At 41.0% G+C, this 23,106-nt stretch overlaps 1 protein-coding gene across 1 annotated transcript; it reads left to right on the forward strand.

Moving 5' to 3' along the window:
- The first annotated feature begins 40 nt into the window (after positions 1-40).
- On the forward strand, positions 41-22,896 carry zfand3 (zinc finger, AN1-type domain 3). The gene is made up of 6 exons (XM_079526937.1): positions 41-636; positions 6,136-6,176; positions 9,467-9,673; positions 10,097-10,162; positions 16,273-16,461; positions 18,749-22,896. The coding sequence occupies exons 1-6, from the start codon at positions 569-571 to the stop codon at positions 18,901-18,903; spliced, it is 726 nt and encodes a 241-aa protein (XP_079383063.1). The 5' UTR covers positions 41-568; the 3' UTR covers positions 18,904-22,896.
- Positions 22,897-23,106: the final 210 nt, after the last annotated feature.

Genomic DNA, 23,106 nt, shown 5'->3' on the forward strand with positions numbered 1-23,106 from the left:
AATGGGGAGGTCCTAAACAGGGAAGCCAATTGTATTATATATTTTTTTCCTTTGAAGGTATTCAAGGGAAGATTCGACACTATCGATTCTTTCTCTCCCACGTTTATCTAACGTACTCGTTACATTACATTGTTACTTTCTTTCTCGGCGTTTTAACATCGGATAGCAGTTTGGGAGTTACAGATCCCCCTCCCCTCATACAGTGCTCGTAGTCGTAAACGTCGAAGCGTCCAGCTGATCCCATTGAGTACCGTGAGAGGACGGACGGTTGAACGAATGATCAATCCATTTATTTATTATTTTAAACCCGCTTTTAAAGACCGATCGTGATTTGGAGTCCTTCGACGACGACGCGAGTCGTCTCCTCGGTTCTTGGCGTGGCTTTGTTGCTTTATTGTTGAGGGACTTCTGAAACGGAGAGGATCTTTTATCACTGTTATCTATTTGTTTCAAACTACGGCTCCGTTGAGACTGAAAGGAGCTCCATACAAACATACACTGCCTGCATACAGGCCCAGGACACATCCTCCAGCCTCGCGTAAAGGGAAGGATCGTTTTGTTTTCAGTCATGGGAGATACGAGTGAACGCAGCGAAGCATCCAGTCTACCACCCCGATGTCCCTGTGGATTCTGGGGGTAAGAAAAACCAACATTACGGGGTTTTTATGATCGTTAACGTGTTGTGACAATGTTTTCAAACGGGACCCGTGATGGTCATTTAAGCCCATTTAAAATAATAGCCGATCTACAAATCCACAACAGGTCACATCGCGACGAATTGTGGGCTTGTAGACCGGTAGTTCTTTACTTTTTTGGGTGGTGGGGCTGTTTGAATTTGATAATGTTAAAACATTTTCTCGTGGAGTTTTCATCAGGGTGGGGGATCATTTTAGCCGCTTAGCACACCCAGAGTGACTGCACCTTTCAACTCAAACAGAACACAATCGTCTATGTAAGCGTTCGAAACAAGTGTTATTGTTTTCATTGTGGTGTAAAAACAGGCACGGTTGACGTTATAAAACGTGCTAAACTGTTAAAAAATAATATCCTCACGGCGTTTAGTAGCCTTTACCAAAGCCCCATTGTTGTTGTTCTGTTGTGCAGAGAGGCCGAGTGGGGGTTGGGAAGTTAATACCTTTTTGTGTTGGCTTTGGAAATACTATCTACTGTATTTTAACTGTACCAAACTGCTGCTGTCCGTTTAGTGTGGATATGAAACGTCTAATGTTGACGTTGTTTGTGTGTTTTCAAGCTTGCTTATCAGGAGGTGACGTATCCAAAGATTGGAGATGATTTATTGTCGCCAGGTTCCTTTTAAATTCACCCCCACCCCCTCCCGAGTCACTTGTCGACCGAAAAACAACCATGGCTGAGACAAAATAATGTACATATTTTGGTAAAGAAACGCGTTAATATATACCGAAATGTCGGTGTTCCGGGCTTCATTTGAGTTGTTTTGTGTCACTAATGCATTATTTCTTGTCAAGTGGTCGATGTCTTTTACATACCGGATGTAAATCCACTATTAATGTCAAGCCGTGGCAATAGCAAACATTTGGCTGTGCTATACTTGAGAAATGCCGAGATTTTTGTCAACAGTCGACGCATTAATCGATCCGCCTTATGACATGACGAATTTATTTTGTCTCCTAAAAACATACAGCCTCGAATCGTTCTGTTCGGGTAGGGAACGCCGATCTGTCACACACCTGTCAATGTCAGGTGACGCAAATGGCAGCATGGTTATGGTCTCAGAAATAACACCTGTGTCCCCCATATTCTACCCCCTAACATAGAATACAAATAGTAACTTCAACACCATTTTACAGTTTTTGTTTTCCTTTTGATATGTTTGTGTTGTTGCTACTAATCCAACTCTGACAAATCTATTTTAACATTTGAGTTATTAGCTGCCTTCATTCAACCAGTGGCTGGTTTACATATGCACACCTTCTTAGAAACCATTTGGCAGCACACATACTAGGGTATATTTGATTTGGAAATATCATTTTACTGGACTTACATTTCTAGGCCTAACTGGCCTATTGATGTACCAGATGCTAGGAAAGGATTATTCAGGGAAATTAATTCTATATAATACTATTACTGTCTGTGTTTAGTGTTCTCCCTTGTAGTTATATTTACCAGTCTGGATAGCATTAGATTGAACCAATGACTCAGCTGTAAACACAAATAGTGTTGCAAATCATTATTATACCAGGATTATGTTCGGCTAGGTTGGCCATGTATGTTTGTGTAATAGTTGGACAAAACATGTCTTCAGTGCTTTAAGTACATTCCCACATACACATGTAAGGACATTATCCAAAGTCCATGCTTTAGGCCTACCAGGAGATGATATCATTTAATGATAATGAGTGTTAAAGCTATAACCACCAGGGCAGGAAGTGTTGACTATGCAAACCCCACGTTGGACAATGCATTGGTCTTATAATTATTAGCCTGACATCCCTGTTTTGGTCATGTCTTCATACGGTAGCTCCTATATATTTCATTGACCGGCCTCCCCCTGTAGCATACAGGTAATATACTTGGTCCCCTCCATTTTTCCTTCTACACAAAATATCTTTTCCCAAATTAGCCGTATCTACAAGCTCACAAACGTATCTTCAGCTTGTAGACCTACAGTATATTTGCCAAATGTTCACCTATTATGACATGCCAATAGTATGGATACTAGGGTTCAAGTGGTTTTGGTTCTCAACATCAGCAGTACCCGAAAATGGGTAGTCAGTTGACCCTGAGTTTTTTTTTTTAAATCCTTGTTTTTTTTAAATTATAAATGAAATAAAGGATTTTTCTACCTCAATTGCACAGAGCTGCCTTGGATCCTCTTTAAAGTTCGCCACCTTCTTACCTCAAAGGTATAGAACTTTTAAACCACAAAGCGCTTCTTCTTTTCTTTTTGAGTGGTGCAACCACTCCAAGGAACAGCAATGTCCCTGTGTCGACGTACCTGTCCCTGTCCAGTTGTCCACGTACCTGACCCTATGGCCGTCCCTATGTTTAGTGTATTTGGTCAGACATATATAGATACAATGGTATGATGAAAGGCCTATGGAGCTGCAGTCTCGGAGCTATTGACAGGGCTCACGGCTGACAGAAACAGCCGGGCTGATGCATTGTGTTGCCGTTAGTGTGGACGAGAGGTCCAGAAGGTGGGGACTGGACCTACCTCTGGAAAATTGAAGCAAGACTTATTTTCAAAATGTTATTCAGATATTTTAGACTAAAGGAAATACCTGAATTGTATCATTCTCATTTATTTTAGTACACAAAGGGTCCCATCATCTGGATTTTGTAACATTTAATAGGCATTTTTATATAATGCTAGAAAAATAGTTTTTGTACTTTTATTACAATAATAATTGTTATTATAGAAAGGGGGGTAATGAATGGAAACTGAATACCGTACACATTTTTGCGGTGAGATCAAATGTATTCGCTTTGTCATAGGCCTATATTTTTATTAAATGGGAATTTCAGTGCAATGCAACATGTCTTCACAGATATACAGTACATGCAGGTAGCAGCAGCAGCGACTCAATTTGGAAGAACTCTTACCACTTTAAAACAAACTATGGAGTAATCTGCAGTACCTGATTTCCATATGTTGTTATTGTAGCTATCAGACCTCAGTGGCAGTCCTTTGTAAAGCAGGATGCTGGAGCATGCGTATTATGTTTGGAGCTAAATTTACGAATCTTTTCTAATACGAGACCATTAACACAAAGAGTGATCCATCCGTATTATTCTCATGTGTTCTGCCCTACAATATGGCACGATGCAACGGCTAACTTGCAAAATATGTTGTCAATTCAATTTCAATCCGAGATGTCGGTAGCTGTGCGTGTGTGTGTGGTTAAACTATTCTCTCCTAGCACCTTGTCATGCATTTACAAGCTTAACAGTTTCTTATCCAAATTGGATAATGGTATCCACTTCCAGGAATTTATCTGAGTGGCAGTGGTGTAGAGATATCAACGTCACATTGTGTAGTTACACATGGCACAACAGGCCCTCACATGAAGTATCAAGCAACACTGTTGTTCAGACTGGCAGCCCAAATAAAAAAATTGGCCTATCCAGAATTCAATCCGGTTTTATCGAGTCTGAGCAAAAAGAATAACGAATGGAAACCTATTTCCATATCATGGATATCGTTGCCATCGGGCAGAAACCTTGTTTTTTTGCAAAGGGTTGCATGTTCAAATCACAGAGCTGGGAAATTCTGTGTGGTGAAGAAGGTGTCTTAGCCATAAAATTACTGCTGTAATTCCTCTGACTGATACACTTAACCAACCGTACTAATCCAGCAGCTCATTGGCCAGCAGAGTGTACATACACAGTTAAGCATTTGACAGTGAGTTGAGATAAAGAACACTGCCATATTTACCAGTTAAACATTCCTCACGGTGATAATGTAGTTCATAAGTAACCTGTGTCACCTGCAATGCCACTCACTTTTTTTGGCCTTCATCCATCATCCCACTGCCCTCTTATTTATTTCCCTCACAGTACCCGTAGCCATCACACCGACCCAAATGCTGTGGCACCAGAAATGGGCCGAGATTCGAGACAAAACATCACAAGATGTGGCAATGTGACAAAATCAATATCACAATTATTACAATTATTCCAAACTTGTGCCTCGACTACAATTCATAAACGATTAATAAAAGAGGAAATATAGCCAAGCTTTTTTGCCCACCACCATTACATTGTATAACAAGGTGTAATACAGAGTTAAGTGGTTAATCAGACTAATTGATTCAGTTCATTATAATTAGTTAGTTACTGCGAGAGTGAGGTCTAGCCAACACCAACTCAGGATTCCTGGATCGCTGCCCTCCACAATTTCCTATCCAACATCAGGTTCTTGAGATCTGCAGTGTTGTCAGCCAAGCTGTCGCGCCGCAGCACGTCTACATAGGTGGTAGTAGTACGCTTCTTTCCCCTCCTGGCTTTGCCCTGGGTTGGCTCCCATAGAGTCGATTTACTTTCCTCAAGTTCTGGGTGCCTGACGCCGTGCCCTGCCAGCCTCGTCCTTCTCTCTCTGACTTTGTCCGTGACCTGTGGTAGTCCCCCATAGAGGTCCACATTTCTGATGCGGTCCGTCCATGTGACACCTAGTGCCATTCATAACATTCTTGTGTAGACTCCATTCAGGGCTTTTTCCTGTTGTACTGTGAGGGCCCATGTCTCGGCCCCATACAGCAGTACTGACGCCACAGTAGCTATGAACAGCCGCCTCTTACGGTCATTATTATTATTATAATAATAATAATGATAATAAAGATATATATATTACATGATGTATATATCATCATAGTACAGTATGTATATATTTGAGTAACCTATATGAGCAAGATTAAGTCGGATTTTGGTTCTCATATCGGCTTCAATATATTTTCTTGTTTAATTACCCAGCCCATCTGATGTAACTATCCTGTGTGTAGTTAAACTACTCTGAGTGGCAACATAACAACCCTGTGTTGTTGGAGTCAAGTAGTGGCATCATTATTTCTGACATAAAAACAAAATGGTAAATGGGGAAAATTTCCATCCTGTTCACATACTCATTTGTATATTGTTATCTGGGTCAGGAGTAGCAACAGGATGAGCAGAGCTCCCTAGACATTCCTTCTTCAGGGAAGTCGTAAGAGACCCCAAGACACCTACACACCTAGGAGATGTAGCCTACTTCTGCTTTGTCCTGGGTTCGCCCCTGGGAGATGTAGTGTTAATGCCATGTCTCCCGGTCTAGCTGGGAGATGTACTGTAGTTTTAATGCCTTCACAGTGAGCACTGAAAAGGCGTTTTTTATAATGTGGGACCTTTAACCACATGAACCCATGCAGCTCTATTTTAGGCATGTATACTTAATAGGTGAACATGTGGTATACATTCTGAAAAAAATACATCTACAAGCTTGTACATCTGCTATTTTTGGCAAAGATATTTGTAGAGGAGGGAAAACGGAGGGGCCCAAGTGTAGACCCCTGGGTGACCCTGAAAACTGAGAGTCTTCTTGGAGCAAGTAACTTGACAATCAATCAATCTATGCCGTTCCATGTTTCTAACCTTTTTTTTTCTCTCTCTCTCATTCTTCAGCTCTAGCAAAACCATGAACCTCTGCTCCAAGTGTTATGCCGGTAAGTTGTTGCTTATTCTTGACAACATTTAAGAAGCCACAGGACAAGTGCAAACTGACTGTACCAGCGAGTTTCAAAGTGGAATGCTAAGAATGCAAACTAGCTATAGAGATGCTGAGTGCCAAAGGCACAAACTATTCACTCTTGTTTTAGAGTAAACATTGCCAACAGAATATCTCCTCAGTGACACTGTTGATGTGACATTAATAATCATCAGGAAATCAAGAGTCATGGAGGCCCACATTTCCTCCCTGAAAGCAAGGGACACAATTCATTATGAAGCTCAGTGCTTCATGCTACAGTTACTTCAGTGAGTGTCAATGAAGTCAACAGCCAACCGTTTATGCTTGCCACAACAATTGTTGAACATGATCACGTTGCATCGAGCCTCACAAGTTTTGAGCAACTCGCCAACATCGTCGCAAACCAAATATTAAAGTGAATGTTACATTATAAAAGTAAGTGAATGTACTGTACAGTCTCCTGCATCTCTCTGGTAGTGAAGCTTGCTTTGTCTTCCCAACCAATCAGAGTATGCAACATTTGATGCTCGCTACTCTCTGCAAATGTCCTACACCTACCATTTTCATTTCAAGTTGCACAAAACATCATGAATTCAATTGACCTTCATGCTGTGATTGGGGTGATGCGGTTAAAATGTACACACTCTTGAGTTAAATATTACCACTTGAGGATGCTGTGTACTTCTAATAAATATAACAAACTGTATCCAGATTGTGAGGGTTCAGTTGAGTTTGTTCTTGAACCCTGGCAGTCATGGTGTCCAGAGACAATGAAGACCCCACAACGTATCTCCTGTGAGTTTTCCATCACAGACAGCTCCAGTGCTCAGAATAGACTCAATGCACATGAGTGCAGAGGCCCAGCAGAAATGGGTTAGACTACACTAGTGTCTGGAGGAGAGGGTAAAGCTGAAAATTAGGCTGTCCAGTGCATAGTTCCATCGAGCCCTCCAGCTTCGGAAGAAGTGTGAACCACACCAGTTTTGAAGTGTGTCTGGTGTATTCAAGTACACCTGATGAAGTCCCCAGAGGCCGAAACTCTCTTCTTAAAAAAGAAAAATAATAATAATCTCTGAGCACACCTTACAATACATTCTAAATAGTCTGTAAATTGTCTTTGGCAATGCATGATTGAATATTAAAAAGCTCTGCCCATTCAGAACAGCTCGCTCAGTGTTCGTTAGGCAAGGAACCTTCAAACGTGGGAGTACTTGTGCCACACTCTACACACATTTTACCACACTGTCATGGCAGTGTCAAATCCTAGCCATTGAGTAACCCTGGGAAAATATCCCTAGCTTTTCTGGGTTACTTGTTCTCCTATATTTAGTCACTGACAAGTGCACTCTCATACCTCGGTCACAAAATCTGCATTCTTTTATTATTACTGATGTTTCACTAGGTCATCATGTTCACTGAGCTGCTTCTCAAAATGTTAGTATGAAGTCGGCTATTGTCTCCGATTGTGTGCTCTCTGTATGTCTTGCTTAACCCCTTTAAGCCCTATTCAATTTTTTTTTTAATAATTTGACTATGACCTGACCAAAATGGAGACATCACAGTGATTGTGGTTAAACCTGCAATCTGTAGCCTTCATTTCCTCTCCAGGATGCAAACCTGGGTCCCTCACACAAGCGCCACAACTTGGCTGTGCCTTGGCAGGGGATAAACTAAATTTTGAGCTTCCTGTAATAACACTTTGCATCCAGTAGTGGTCCTCCCCTGGCCAGTGACCACATAATCAAAATTTCTCCATGGAGCAAGTAAATGAACATGCAGTGCTTTATTTGTAGGTATTTTATCCACTTAAACAGAGTTGTGGATTGCAGCTTTAATCCTTAAAGAGTAAGACCACTTTGGCAGTAGCCTCGGAAACCCAGATGTTTTTATTACTTTGGTAGAGGTTTGGTTTGTGTATAGTCGGGGAGCCACGGGCCCAAAATTTGAGAGGACCTGTGATGTCATTCCGTACTTTTTATTTGTGTTTTTTCTATTCATTTGGTTATTAGGGTCCACATAATGAGAGGCCTGCTCTGCCGGAAAATCGCGAAAAAAAAGTTATGGGCATTTTTGTATACCACAATATAGGCAACATGCTTTAAGTAGCATGTGACGTGTCAAACTAGGGGGTTTTCATGATTCTGAATCCATAAGCATTAGTTTTGCACGAAAAACACTCCTTGGGCTAAAAACGGCCTTAGCCATCATCACAAATGTGATGAGGTCAGCACAAATGTGCTGAGGTCAGTGGCTATGGCTGTTTTTAGCCAAAGGAGTGTTTTTCGTGTAAAACTAATTGCTTGGAATTAATTCAGAATCATGAAAACCCCCTAGTTTGACATGTCACATGCTACTTAAAGCATAATGAAATTAGGACAATGTTTCCTTTTATAGGTTGTCTATGGTGTGGTATACAAAAATGGCCATAACTTTTTTTTGCTGTGTTTCCGGCAGAGCAGGCCTCTCACTCTGTGGACCCTAATGACCAAATGAATAGAAAAAACACAAATAAAAAGTACGGCATGACATCACAGGTTAAACTCTATTCCTTGCTTTTGGGCCTGTGGACCCCCGGCTAGTAGTTACCTTGCCATGATGTAACTCCAAATGTGGACAAGAAATAAAAGATATTTGCTCCAGTGATTAGAAATTCAAAATATGCTCCTCGTTAACTTATATTGTACACTGAAACGGCTCTTAAAGTCACTCTTTTAGTACGTAAACAAACACAAAGTTGATTCAGACAATATACAAACATCACCACAACTCGCACTGTTTTATTTTTTTATAAAAAAAATTAACTTCCTTTTGATTTCGCCATTTTTATTAGGAAGAATACCCGGACCGGATCCGTGAATCCGGATCCAGATCTTCAAATAGTAAAATCAACAGGAAGTTAATTTTTTTAATACAAAAACAAAACGAGTTTTGGTGATGTTCTATATTGTCTGAATCAACTTTGTTTGTTTACATACTAAAAGAGTGACTTTGAGAGCTGTTTCAGTGTACAATGCAAGTCAATGAGGAGCATATTTTGAACGATCAATTTCTAATCACTGGAGCAATTATTTTGATTTCTTATCTACATTTGGAGTTACATCATGGCAAGGTAACTACACAAACCAAACCTCTACCAAAGTGGTCTTGCACTTTAAGCTAAGAGCTAGCTGTTAGCTTGAAGCTCAGTTCTTGTCGGCAAGTGACACAGCGTTTCAATCAGGCTTTATACATTCTTATTTTGATTCAACGTGCTTCTCTTGGCCCCAGACATTGAGAAGAAGCAGCCAGAGGAGGAGTGCAGCTCCAATGCCATCCAAAGCACTGCGAGCAGCCAGTCTCCTGTCTTCAGTAGCGACATGAACAGCAGTAGTGGTAGCCAATCCCTGTCCTCTTCATCGTCGTCCTCCTCAGCCGCCACCTTGGAGGTGCCATCGACTGAGAACCCCTCTCCCTCGTTGCCCAGCACAAGGGAAGGTAAGATGGGGCTATCACTCTTCTTATGTCTTGTTTTCTATGGCACTGGTTTTCAACATGTAACCCTGGGGACCCCAAGGTGTCCTTGAGGGGGTTTCAGGGGGTCCCCACTCCCCAGTTAAAGAATTGATACCAAATGGACCCTATTAGGTCTATAACTCAGTGTTACAGTGTAAAATTAAGTTAACACGGAAAGCTATAGGATATCTTCAGTTTCTAGAGAGAGACTTGCAAGTCTACTAATGGTACTATGCCAAGAGACTACTTTAAATGTTCAATCACTCTTACGGTGGAGAGATAATAGAATTAATGAAAAGAAAGCTGTCTATTTAAGTTTCCAAACGATGTACTGTAACTGAATGACTGTTTGAATATAAGTTAACTCTATAAATTGTATGACCTTTCAAATATAATTTTCCACAGGCGTATCATGTACAGAAACGGCCCAAGGAACGCTCTGCACACCCACAAAGCGCCCCCGTGACTCAGGTACTGTGCTCTTTAGTAGCCTTGTTCCCAGCCTTGGGGCCGATTCATACTCCTATTTTACCGTTGTTTCGGCGCTGTAGTGCCGAAATGATTTCGGCTCGTCAGAATTTTTCAGTAGCACCGAAGAGCCGACTTAAGGACGGTACCCGCCCCCCCGAACCTCAAATGACGTCACATTGTAGGCTATACAGCGCTGAACCGACTTTTATTCGGCTCTAAAATAGGAGTATGAATCGCGCCTTACTCGTCTGCAAAGAGAAAAGCCTGGCCTCGACCTAAGGCAGACCGTGTCTAGAAAGGCGGGGCTTCCTGCGCGTGAACTCTCCCTGGAAGTTGTCTTCATTTTTCCATCACTTGTTTAGACAATCAACAGAGTAGGTCTTGCCCAGCCCTTTAGAGGTCGAACAATGCCAGATTCTTGGGTCCAATCCTGATTTCCGAGATTCCTAGACTGCCTATTGCGGATGGTTTCACAGATATTTGGCCAAAAAGGTTTCTATTAACTATTTTTTTCCGTATATCTACGTACTTCGACGCTAGGTGGGTTCATATCCCAGGTCCGTATATATACGTACCCCAACGTATACTCCGTCTATATAATGGTTGATGCTTACGGAAGCTTTTAACTCTTTGAGAGTTTCATGGATTTCTATATAGTTTTTAGACTTCTCTATGGCAGAATGGCGTTTTTGAATGATTTATTGAAAATTCTCTGCTGTGAATGTGTGACAACGAAAGACCTTCAGAGAAAGCTTGGCTTGTCTGCTTCCAGGAAAAAAATGAACTGAGTTGATAAAATGTTTAGTTGTGGTGTTGGAAGCCATTTAAAAGAGCCTGCATTTACACTGGGTAGTGTTTCTAGGACAACAAAAAAAGTTATGACCGGTTGAAGTTTTATTTTCTAAATAACTTTTTTTCTGCTGGGCGTACATAGCCATGCAATATCTCATTTTAAAGGGTGAGTTGTCTAGTTCAATTAAAATAAAATAAAAAGTTTCTCACATGTACCACTGTAGATATTTTGCCATCTATAAATAGCATGGTCAGTCATGATCAATCTGACCTATCCAGCTAAAAGTCCCCCTAGCTCTGAAATGGAACATCATATAAACTCAATTCTTTTTTGGGGTAAAATTAGACATTCTAACGCACATTTTGATATATACCATGTTTACATAGTCTTACCAGTACCGTGTCTATTCATGCATGTATCTCAAAAACCTGTTGTGAAGAAACAGTTTTGATAAAAAACTCATCCAAGGACATTGTTTTGATATGACTTTGTGCCCATGATATGTATCAAAATATAGACTTGAATGTATACTGTATTATAACAAAAAAATTGGGTTCTTACCATCTACCGTTACAGAGTAAATCACAGTTGAAACTCGCTTAGTCAAACCATAAACCTCAGACTAGTGAACAAAATAGCCATGACAGGTCTAACTCATTGTAAAAGCTTGTCTTTTATTTTTTATGACTAACATAATACAATTATAATAAATATTACAGAAAATAAATAGGCCTACATACAAAACAGTTGTCCCCAAACTCCCCAGTGTCCCCAAACCACTGCATTCCAGTTGTTCTTGACGGTGTGTGTGTGTGTAGGCTAAATTTAAAAAAAACAACAACTGAAATGAATGAATGCATGAATGAATGAATGCACAGAAGAGATTGTTTTTGGTACACCACCAGAGATACACAGATCCCCCATTACTATTCATGGTGAACCGATCAACCAGGTATGTTCGTACAAATACCTAGGAGTAGTAATAGACCATCTATTGTCATGGCACGATCAGATTGATTCAGTGTGTAAGAAAACAAAGCAAAGAATCTACTTCCTTCGCCGTCTAAGATCCTTCGGTGCTAGTAGACGGATTCTTCTTTTGTTTTTCACTTCTGTTATTATGAGTGTTCTTCAGTACTGTAGTACCACCTGGTATGGATGTTTGTCTGCAGCCCTAAAGTCACAAATGCTGCAACAACTGAACATTTGTTCAAAGATTGTTGGACAACAACTTCAGAAACTTTATACATCCACGTATGATAACAGCATCCTAAGGTTAGCAAGGAATATCACCTCTAATACTAAGCATGTGTTGTATGGAGAATATAGGTTGCTACCTTCAGGAAGGAGATATGGTGTACCAGCATACAAAAAGGTCAGACTAAAGAGGTCCTTTGTCCACCAGTCGACCTTGAGGCTTAATCAGGAGTCGTAGTAGCCACAGGATAATCTAAGCGGTGGACATTGCTCTTGTCTTCATGTCTTTATGTATGTAAATTGTCTTGTTCTTTGTGTTATGTCAAATGTGTGTACGTATATGTGTTCTGCATACTTGGCTGCTGTGTCGCAAGACAAATTTCAGTGTGAACTGACAATAAAGTACTATATCATATCATATCATATCATATCCGGTTCAGTGTCGGAGAACTCCATCGCAGTCTTGACTCTTCGTCTTCATCATCATCATCATCATCATCATCATCATCATCCTCCTCATCTGATGCCAGTTCTAAATATATAAAAAATAAACATTTAGCTGTAGTCAGCCCGGCCAATAGCCAGTTGGGGGGGGGGGGGACGTAGGCTATCTGACATCATCGTCATCATCATCATCACACGGAGACACACTAAACAATGTACAATCATGATTGTATACAATATACAATGAATGCAATTATCATGCAAGCTCAGACGTCAATGAAACGTCATACAGATCTTATATAATACGCTACTGTTAGCTTCACTCCCCGTCCCCCCTCCGATCCTTGTAGCAACGTCATCATAACCACGCGTTGCTTCAGTAAACGATGCATGTTTGTTCTCCGTCTTTGTAGACAGTAAATAAAAGGAGCGAACATTACTCTAAAGATCAGATCGCCTATAAGGCACGCTACAATATAAAATACTTGTACTGCCATGCGTGCATGCCTGCTACGATACATTTGTACTGCACCAACCAACCAATCGACACCAACCCCCCCTCCAGCCCTTAGCCAGCACCAATGCACCGACCAACACCATTAGCCAGCACCTTCGGTGCTGGCTAATGGCTGGGGGCCATCGTGGTGAGTCATTCTGGCGTCATGATCTGACTAGTAGTAGTAATTATCCAAGCATCTATTTGTAGCGATCATCTTATGATTTCTGATCACTATAGAAGGGCATTTTCTACAATAAGATTACCTCAAAACATTCCGGGTTGATCCGATCGTCTTCTTCAATGGTTTCCCGGTATAGCTCATCGGACGACGATGGGGAGACAATGAAAAAAGGAGGGAGGGAGCAGCGAGTCTCGCTGTAAGCACTGGACCAGGGCTACTCCGCCTGGAGAAGGCGACTGGGACGCGTATGGATCAATACTACTACCACAAAACTCGCTCAAATAAATAGTACTGCTTTCAACTTTTTCTGCTAGAAAATCGCTCGGGCGAGACGGCAAACAGGCAAAACAATGATAACTATGAAGACTCCCTCTGCCCCCACTGTTTACAGGGGGTGGGACCAGCTTCCAATGGCAACACGTACACGTGTGTCACGTGACACGGGTTTTCTGGGTAATGTAGTTGGAATATAAGCTCAGGAATTTAAACAGCGCTTCGGAGCATATTAATATGTTTAGATTCATCAAAAACTGTGAAGACGCCAATTGGCGTCATTGATCATTTACGGAATTCTGATGAAGACGCCAATTGGCGTCTTTCATCTTCTAAGGGTTAACATTGGTCCGGTTCCTATAGCAACGCCCCACCGTTCCAGCTATGGGATTGCAAATATATTCACAGTGCAAACCAGTGGAAGGGAGGATTTTCAAACCTCCATAAATCCGACTAGAATCACTGTCCCTGGTGGATTTTCTGCCATCCACATTTCGGATTTAATTTGTGCCTTTGTACCGCGATGGGGGGGCGGACAAACACCGGTAGAGATGGAGTTAAGTTACTATTTGAGAACATTTAGCAAATAACCTTTTGATAGGTAAACACAAACTGTATTTACAATTTACAATTAACCCACTCAGTGCTGAAAAGTGAAAATCTCGTGAATAGCTACTCTGCCAAAACGAGATTACGAGATTCTATTAAAATTGGATTAAAAATATATATATATTTTGGTTTTTATTTATTTATTTTGCATCCGACGTGCACGTGATGTGCATGCAGTCTGCTGTCTGCTGGAATGCTTTTCCAGAATCTACTACATTATAACACGCCCAACTCATGTAAAAGAAAAATAAATCCGATTGATTTTTACTGCCTGATGACTACAAAACAATACTACAACATGACGTAGCGATATCATCTGCTCCAGACCGGTTCACACGACAATTTTGTAACACAGCCCAGGCTTTCCTCCGAGGTGGAAAGCCTGGTGATGTGAGGTTACCCCTCTCCCATATATCTCTCCCAACACCAGCTAGCACGGCTACACTTCCTGGTTAGTCACAAGGAAGCTTAGAGAAGGAAATTACATGGTCACGTGACATGATCCATGACACTTTCATGGATGCTTTCATGGGAGCCAAACTACACCCGGAAGTTCGGCAGAATGCACTGGAGTCAATGAGAGCTCAGTGACCAGCTCATGAACAAACACTATTTCTGAATAACAGACCTTTTGTAAAGTAATTGCTTCTGGAAAATAAGTACAGAAGGCATGTAACACATTATTGTCTGCTGTGTTGCTTTTTGATGTGTACACTGTGTAATTTTATAGAGGTATGGTGTCTAAAGAGCACAAAGCACCTTTCTGAACGTACCAAGTATCGCGAGACTTCCCATCGTTTCCTGTCTGTCAGTCAAATCTTGTGATACCTCTGAGCCAGAAAGGATACCTGCTGCTGTTTAGATTCTCAAATAAAATTATATACTGTGCACTATGTGCACATCGAAAAGCAAGTGATTAGAATACAACCTGTGATATGTCTTCTTTTATATTCCTTGAGCCGATTTATATGACAAAGGTCTCAATTGTTCAGCATTTATGTTTGTTATGAGCTGGTCCAGCCGGCTCCATTCACTGCCATGTATTCATTGAACTTCCGGCGTGAGTTTTTGGCTCCCATGAAAGTGTCCATGAAAGTGTCATGGCGCAGCCCAGTCACGTGACCATTCCCTTTCCTTCTGAAAGCTTCCTTGGTTAGTCCAAGGAAGATTGGAGAAGGAAGTGACATGGTCACGTGACAGTGCTGCGCCATGACACTTTAATTGGAGCCAAATCTCGCACCGGAAGTTACATGAATACGAAGCAGTGAATGGAGCAAGCTTGACCAGCTCATAACAAACATTATTTATGAACCATTGAGACCTGTGTCATATAATCGGTTCAGGCATATAAAAGAAGACTTATCACAGGTTGTTTTCTAATCACTTGCTTTTCGATGTGCACAGAGTGCACAGAGATTTGGCTGCCAGACAGGAAACGGTGGACAGTCTTGCGATACTTGGCACGTTCAGAAACTTACTTTTTGCTCTTTAGATACCTCTATAAAATTACACAGTGTACACATCGAAACGCAACACAGCAGACAATAATGTGTTACATGTCTTCTGTTATTTATAAGCGATTGCTTTACAAAAGATCTCAGTCATTCAGAAATAGTGTTTGTTCATGAGCTGCTCTCATTGACTCCAGTGCATTCTGCCGAACTTCCGGGTGCAGTTTAGCTCCCATGGTGCGACGAATCTGCCGTCTGGAATTGCGTGATAGCGAAAATGACGTTGGTGACTTTACCTCCATTTAATATACCTTGGTTTAGTCAGAGGGCTGCTCTTCTTCTTTGGTTTTTCACGGATTTCTCGTGCACTGGCGCCACGTTCTCGCCTGGGGTGGTAGCAATTTGTGGTAAAACTGAAACGTCATCAGCCCTTGACCATACCGATGTCATAAAAAGAGACAGATAATTGCCGATATATTTGTCTGACTCTATACATCTTTCCCAGATTCCTCATGCGAGAATCTATAAATTGTAGTTGTACCTCACTTTTGAGTTCTGCCTTTCCTTTTTCTTTTCCAAAATAAGTTTGTTCATCTGTCAAGCTATAGACCACACATATCACAATTTCATCTTCTCTGACGTCTTTGCTTTCTATTTTTTCAGCCTCAGGGCCAGAGAGCGAGGCATCTCCGGAGAAACGGCCGCGGGCGGAAGAAGAAGAAGATGAGGTGGCGGGGAGCCAGGAGGGGGCCCCTGGAGGTTCGGGGCCCAAACAGAAAAATCGCAGACGCTGCTACCGCTGCCAAACCAAACTAGAGCTGGTACAGCAAGAGCTGGGCTCCTGTCGCTGTGGTCAGTACTTCATATCTCTCATAAGATCAAAATCACTTTATCACGTATCACTTTAGTCACTGTTCCTATCAAAACACGTAAATTAATCTTCTGCCATCTGTGTCACAATAACAAACTTGCTTTCATTGATTGATTTAAATGTTTATTTTGAATAAAGCAATTTTAAAAACAAATAAGCAAATAATTCATAATCTGTACCAAAATAAAAAAAAACTATTCAAAAGGAGTAGGAAGAAGCATTAAGCAATGTTAATTGCTTAATTGTCTTGTGCAGGCCACATGTATGGATGCATCTGCATTCATTATGTTTCTACTCTCGTTTATTTATTGTTTTCCTTTAATTTGGAACCTGTCAGTGCAGTGCTAGTCTCTCAAGCCAGACAAGTAGTCCACAATCTTCGTCTACAATTATGCCCCGTAAAAGTTCTACACAGGAAGCCATCTGTTTGGTTCACAGAAATATTTTAATATCTTTAAAATCAACATTTTTCCATTTCTATTAAACAGCAAGCTAGATGGGCTTTGACGAATTTGATTAATGTAGGACCTTTTTACGAAACTGCTAAGGCAAAAGATTAGTGAGTATAGGCAGAACATTTCATTTATTTTCTGCGGCTTTTCAGCACTGATGTACTCACTGTTGGCCAAAAGCATTTGAAGATTGTGTCTAGAGCAGGGGTGTCAAACTCATTTTGGGGCAAGGGCCACATTGCGCGAAAGGTGACTTGATGAGGGCCGCGGCCAGTTGCAACTCACGTGCGTTGACTTACACAGTTGTCACTTGGCTTGGTTTTCTACTGTTTATTGACATAAATTTACTTTATTTCTATTACAGTTGTAGGCTACAAGACATTTGGTATGAGAGGTGGAAAAAAGACCCAATAAACCACTCGAAAAAAGTTAAAAATGCAATCATTATTTTATCAAAAATATCCAAAATGGCAAATTGACATGTAGCCATCATGAAATCTGACACTTTGCAACTCTTTGCTTTGACTATAGAGCGTCGCAGTCCCTACCATGGACCAGGAAATGAATCCCAATGCATTTTTCCCATAGACATTTCTTAAAGTATTTATTTAAAGACGGTTACGCCGCGGACAAAGCCAACTCGAGTCGTGACAACTCATGACAACACAAACAATATTTTGGACCAAACAAATAATTACAAAGAAGAAAAACAACAAAAAAAGTGTTGTAACCTGCCGTTTTTTTCTTCTTTCTAATTATTTGTCACGACTCGAGTTGGCTTTGTCCGCGGCGTAAACGTCTTTAAATAAATACTTTCTGAAATGTCTATGAGGAAAATGAACGGATAATCATTTCCTGGTCCAGGGTAGGGGGCGGGACTGCGACGCTCTATTGTGTGTAAATAGATTATATTCCTCACTTGGTAAGGGAATTTAAACTGTAACAACTATGGTTAGCCTCTCCATGTCCTGCTGTATCAGAGTGTGAGGAGAGTAATCCACAACAACTCAACTATAATAGACTGTTAACGAGCCCATCAGTGACAACATTCCGCACCTGGGCAGAGACAAAGCCTTCTACAGCAGGGCCATTAGCGGGACAGGTGGGGGTGGGGGAGTAGCAGCGTTGTTTCCTTTTTGAAAATAATCTCGAGGGCCGCATTGGACCTCTCCCTGGCCCAGGGAAGGAAAGGAAAAGAAATGAGTCCCAATGTAAATGGCAATGCATAAATGCTTCTTGTGCAGCTATAGAAACTGATCCAGCAGGTATAAAATAAAACAAAGTTTTATGTGTATGCTTAAATGGCAGCATAATAGCTGCAGATATAGAAACTGACCGCTGTGTGTATGGTCTCTTGGAACAGGTTCTTTAGCAGCAGATATCAAACATCACTGTGCACTGTATGCTGAAGTGACAGTGCCAGTGTGCTGTTGTATAAAACCAATAAAAGACTGGAGATCGTGCTTTATTGTGGTTATTGGCACGGCTCTGCAGGGCAATGCCACTACCTCACATTGTGCCCATGTCGCAGCACAGCCGTGCCAATAACCATGATGAAGCACTGCCTCTGGTGGTGTTATTGTTTTAATTAAGATTAAAATTCAGATAGTTCTGTCAGGGAACTCTGCCGTTTCTGCTTGCAGACCATCGACAACATCGTATACCTAGTCCGCCCCTTTTATCCTCTTCACCAAATATCTTCCCTTTGAATCCACAAAAAGCCTGTGCAGACAGTCTCGCTCAGAGATTTCTATTAACTGTATTCCATGTTGATCACATCTCTCTCTCTCCTCTCCTTTCCTCGTTCGTCCTCCAGGCTACGTGTTCTGCATGCTCCACCGTCTCCCGGAACAGCACGACTGCATGTTCGACCACCTGGGCCGCGGGCGCCAGGAGGCCGTGCTCAAGATGGTGAAGCTCGACCGCAAGGTGGGCCGTTCGTGCCAACGCATCGGCGAGGAGTGCTCCTGATCGGGCTGTGTCAGTGGTTCTCAAACGTTTTAATTTCAAGCATCCCTCTCCAGTTTGATATGCATTAGGCCATGGACCCCCATTTGATACCAGTTTGATCTCTGGGACCCCAGTCTACAGTATAAAATCCTTACTCTGACGGTGTACAAATGGACACTCCGTTCCATTTGTACACTCTTGAGTAACAGACCCACATCACCTCAAAGACCCCATGTGGGTCCCTGGACCGCAGTTTGAGAACCACTGGGCAATTTCACCCCTGCCGGCCAGCCAGCCATCCAATCAGAAAGACGAGGCACTTAAAATGTTGGAGAAGGGAGTAAAGAGGGAAGGAAGGGGGGCAGAGGACTTAGGGTTGGTGAAGGGAGGAAGCATGATCGCAATAGCCTGCATTTTTTTACCCTATAATTCTGGATCTGAGTGTGACCCAGTCCTTGTTTTGAAGTCTTGATACCCTGACCAGGAATGCTGTTTGGACCATAACTGTGGACAACACCACTCTCAGGGGGTGTGGGTTTGGAGCAGGGACCCTTGTGGCTACTAGTCTGTGGAGCCGCACTGTCGTATACACATGAATACACACACCACACAGCATTAACACAGCCACTCATCAAAGAGGACTCTGTGTGGAGAAGGATCGGTCGGTCACAATCTGTTGCAGAGCGAAGCCACCGCAGCAAATTCCTCTTCTTTGCTCACACTCCTTGTATCACTATAGAAAAGTTACCGAAAACAGACACTGAACCGTCAACCGTTTCGCTCTAGATCTATGGTTAGCAGACTTCCCCCCCCCCCCCCACATCACTTTGTGGATGTGGTGAATTCCATTACCAAACCTCAGGTTGTCATTAATTTAAGAGGGGTGTGTATCTTCTCTGTTAGCCCCGCATTCTTTTTTTTCTATGAGATGAGTGCATGGTTAAGTGGCCGATTACAGGAAACTACTAAATTGACTAGCTGTTTTCCTGTGACTATCAAAACTGTTAACCTTATTGTATCGCCCTGTTGTGGTCCCATCTCAACCTAGTGGTTTGGATTTTGCACGGTCATGTGAGTGTATTCAGGTTGTGAGCAGTGCGCCATTTGTTAATGCGATAACGGTACACAGACAAATTCAGTGTTTCTTTAACTATGAAAGCATACGAAATTATCCAAATGGACCTGTAAGGTTACATCTGTAAGCTCTCAGAGTTTTACTGTGTAGTGGTATTAAGTCTTTTGATTTAGTATTGGCATGTTTAATGTTAAGTAGATCTGGGTTTCCTTTATCTTTTTGGAGAAGCTGTTTGCAGCTGGTCTCACACCTGTGAGAACAAACCAGGAAAATCAGGACTTGGCGTGCTAAGAATAGCACAATAACTCCTCTGTTAAAGTTATTATTTGTCTGCGACCTGGCAAGAGCATCTCAAGACACACTTTTTGGTCCAACTCCCCACCAGTGACTGGACTAGAGGGTGTACAAAATAATGACGTGCTGTCATTTGGCATGTGCCCGTGGCAGACCACCCTGTTCCACCCTGTTAAGTTTACACTGTAAAAATCCTCGGGTTTATGCAAATAGACCCATAAGGGTCCTTGGATAAATGAACACTGAGGATTTTACTGTGCATTGTTCTCTACTTGACTTAAAGGGAGGTGTCGGCCTCATTTTCATTACACTAATGACATTTTCTCAGGAGTACAAGAGAATATACGTTATGAGTTGTTGCCCAAAACGGTAAATATCTATTATTTTTTTAAACAAAAGATTTTTATCTGACTTTTGCAGATATTTCAACAAATAGACGACCCTCTTTGTGAAAATTAGTAAACATTTGGCATGGCAGGGAATTTAATTGACTAATTAAAGAAAAGTTCCATTATTTAGTGTAATGGTAAGTACTGTAGCTATGCCTGTGTAAGAAGGTGTCATTTTGTTTTGAAAACGGTGGATATTTTACCTTTGGGAAGGAACACAAGTACATTTGTTAGGATATAAGTTATTAGTGCAGATTCACTGCTGTCCCACGAAGCCAGAAACAAAAAAGAAGTTTGTCCCAACCTCAAATTTGCGATGTTAGTATTGAGGCATGACATAACATGCGTTAAAGAGATTTTTGTTTTGTTTACCAGATAAGCGACACCCCTTTGGAGGATTTTTTTTGTTCTAAAAAGTAACAAGTAACAGGTCTTTTGGCTGTATATATTGGGCAACTCTGATGACCTCACAGATTCACAGTTGTGTTTCTGGTTTCTAGCTTTACTGGGAGATTGTCACCATTTATAATTAAGTTTGAACTGTCACAAATAACTCAGCTGTCCACCAGGGGGGGCTGTATAGCTAAGGCTTTGTTGGCTCTGTGGGTACTGGGTAGAGATTAAGTGATCTCCATTATTTCTTATCTTAATCTTTTCTTTATTTACCAAACAAATTATTTTAAAAAGCTAACATGCAGCTGTCCATTTTCCACCTCTCTTCTACCCAGTCCACTGAGACAATTTCAAATATTAGTGAGACTGTTGGCTGAATTGAGTGCTGTTCTCTTTTTTTCCGTAGCCATTGTTTCTTGCTTATTTCTCTATGCACCTACACAGCGTGACACCCTCCTATACTTTGTACTGTGCATATTGTTCAGTTCCTATATATCAACGAACATCTACTCTTAACCACTTTCACCTTGGTGTCCATATTTTGAGCACATTTTTAAAAGAAAATCCAAAATATTTTGTAATGTTTAAAAAATGCTCAGAAATGGCAGAAAATTAAATGCCGGAATGTTTCAGATTGTCTTTTTTTTAAAAGTGCCCAAAGTAGGGATGCCACGGTGAAAGTGGGTAGATTGGCTAATGTTCCTATTCATCATAAGACAAAGTATATAGGGCTCAGTTGGTTAATGGGGTATTTCATAAATATTTGACTTTGTTATTCAGGAAAAGTTGATGATTTCCTTAGATGCAAAATATTTGCTATTTTAGATGCATCGTACATTTCAGAGTTGTTGAAGAAAGGTACTGTTGTAGTTTTCCTCCTTTCAGCCCTCATAGCAGGTCAGACAATGTAATGATGGAGGCTTTAGTCTTTTGAGATACAGATTTCAGAGTGCTAAAAAGTCATTAAAGGGGAGATGAGATAGTGTTTTTGTTGTTTATGGGGAAAATGAGTTTTTGCAATAATGTAACCTACAGAGTGGATTGTGTTGTCGCGCCATTGAATCGCTCATACTGTTCAACTATGCTAAATATCATGCACACAGAGTATGACATTACCTCCAGCTAACTGCTGAAATGTTAATGTAAATTAAAGTGTGGCTGGTAAATTAATCTCATGCTCACTTTAACAGGTAAACTTCCTTTTATTCAGAAGTCTTATTCTTTTCTTTTTTTGGGCCGGGAAAGTGTGTTTTAACATGAGTGTAACAAAATCCAAGTATGAAGTGTACAAATGTAATTGGTAGTAGGCTTCTTATTGTTGCTAACGCGTATGTATGTGCTTGGCAGGCTGAGAGTACTGAAGGTCGCAGGGAGTTAACCGTACATTGTGCTCTGTAGATGAGAAGGTATTTCCTGCTCTGTGCACACATCAGGCTGAATTTATAGTCATAGCAGATCTACAAGTTTCGTTGTGAGCATGTAGATCTGCTATTTTCTGTAAATATAAACGCCCCCCCCCCTCTCTTCACCACTCTCTTCTCCAGTGAGGGACAAAGGGAGTTTCGTTTCAAGTGTGGAGCTATTTCGGCCTGGTTCTTATTTTGAAAGGATTGGAGAAAATGAACAACCCCTGATCCCCATTTTGATTGCTAATAAGAAATGGAACATCTTTTCTGTACGTTACAATTTTAAAAGAAAATGATTATTTAACCTCATATCGGTTTGAGTTACTTACACCTAGCATAGCTGTATTATTTAGTTAAGTGTATTAAAAAAAACATAATTCTGTCCTATTTTCTTTTTATTTTATCCTGTTCCATTTTCTCCTGAGGACAAATAAACTGGATTAAAGGATGTGATGCGTGTAATTTTATTTTATTTTATGTAGTGTCTCACTATTAACACTATCAAGCTTTTAACATACTGATGCAATGCAACGGTGGAATAGTTGCAAAAGAGACCATACTTATGTCTTACCTACTAGGGCTGCAAATATCTATAGTTATTCTATAACTTTTTTATTTAATTGAATAGGTGAGGACATTTAAAAAATATATATTTAAAAATATATAT

Source organism: Electrona antarctica (assembly GCF_951216825.1).
Source record: "Electrona antarctica genome assembly, chromosome: 17".
NCBI classification, from domain to species: domain Eukaryota; kingdom Metazoa; phylum Chordata; class Actinopteri; order Myctophiformes; family Myctophidae; genus Electrona; species Electrona antarctica.

What these genes read in the sequence shown, in the direction of transcription:
- zfand3 (XM_079526937.1), top strand. Translation starts at nt 569, where the DNA reads ATGGGAGATACGAGTGAACGCAGCGAAGCATCCAGTCTACCACCCCGA. An exon ending in CTGCTCCAAGTGTTATGCCG is followed by an intron (nt 6,177 to 9,466) that starts GTAAGTTGTTGC and finishes TCTTGGCCCCAG; the next exon opens with ACATTGAGAAGAAGCAGCCA. An exon ending in AAAGCGCCCCCGTGACTCAG is followed by an intron (nt 10,163 to 16,272) that starts GTACTGTGCTCT and finishes CTATTTTTTCAG; the next exon opens with CCTCAGGGCCAGAGAGCGAG.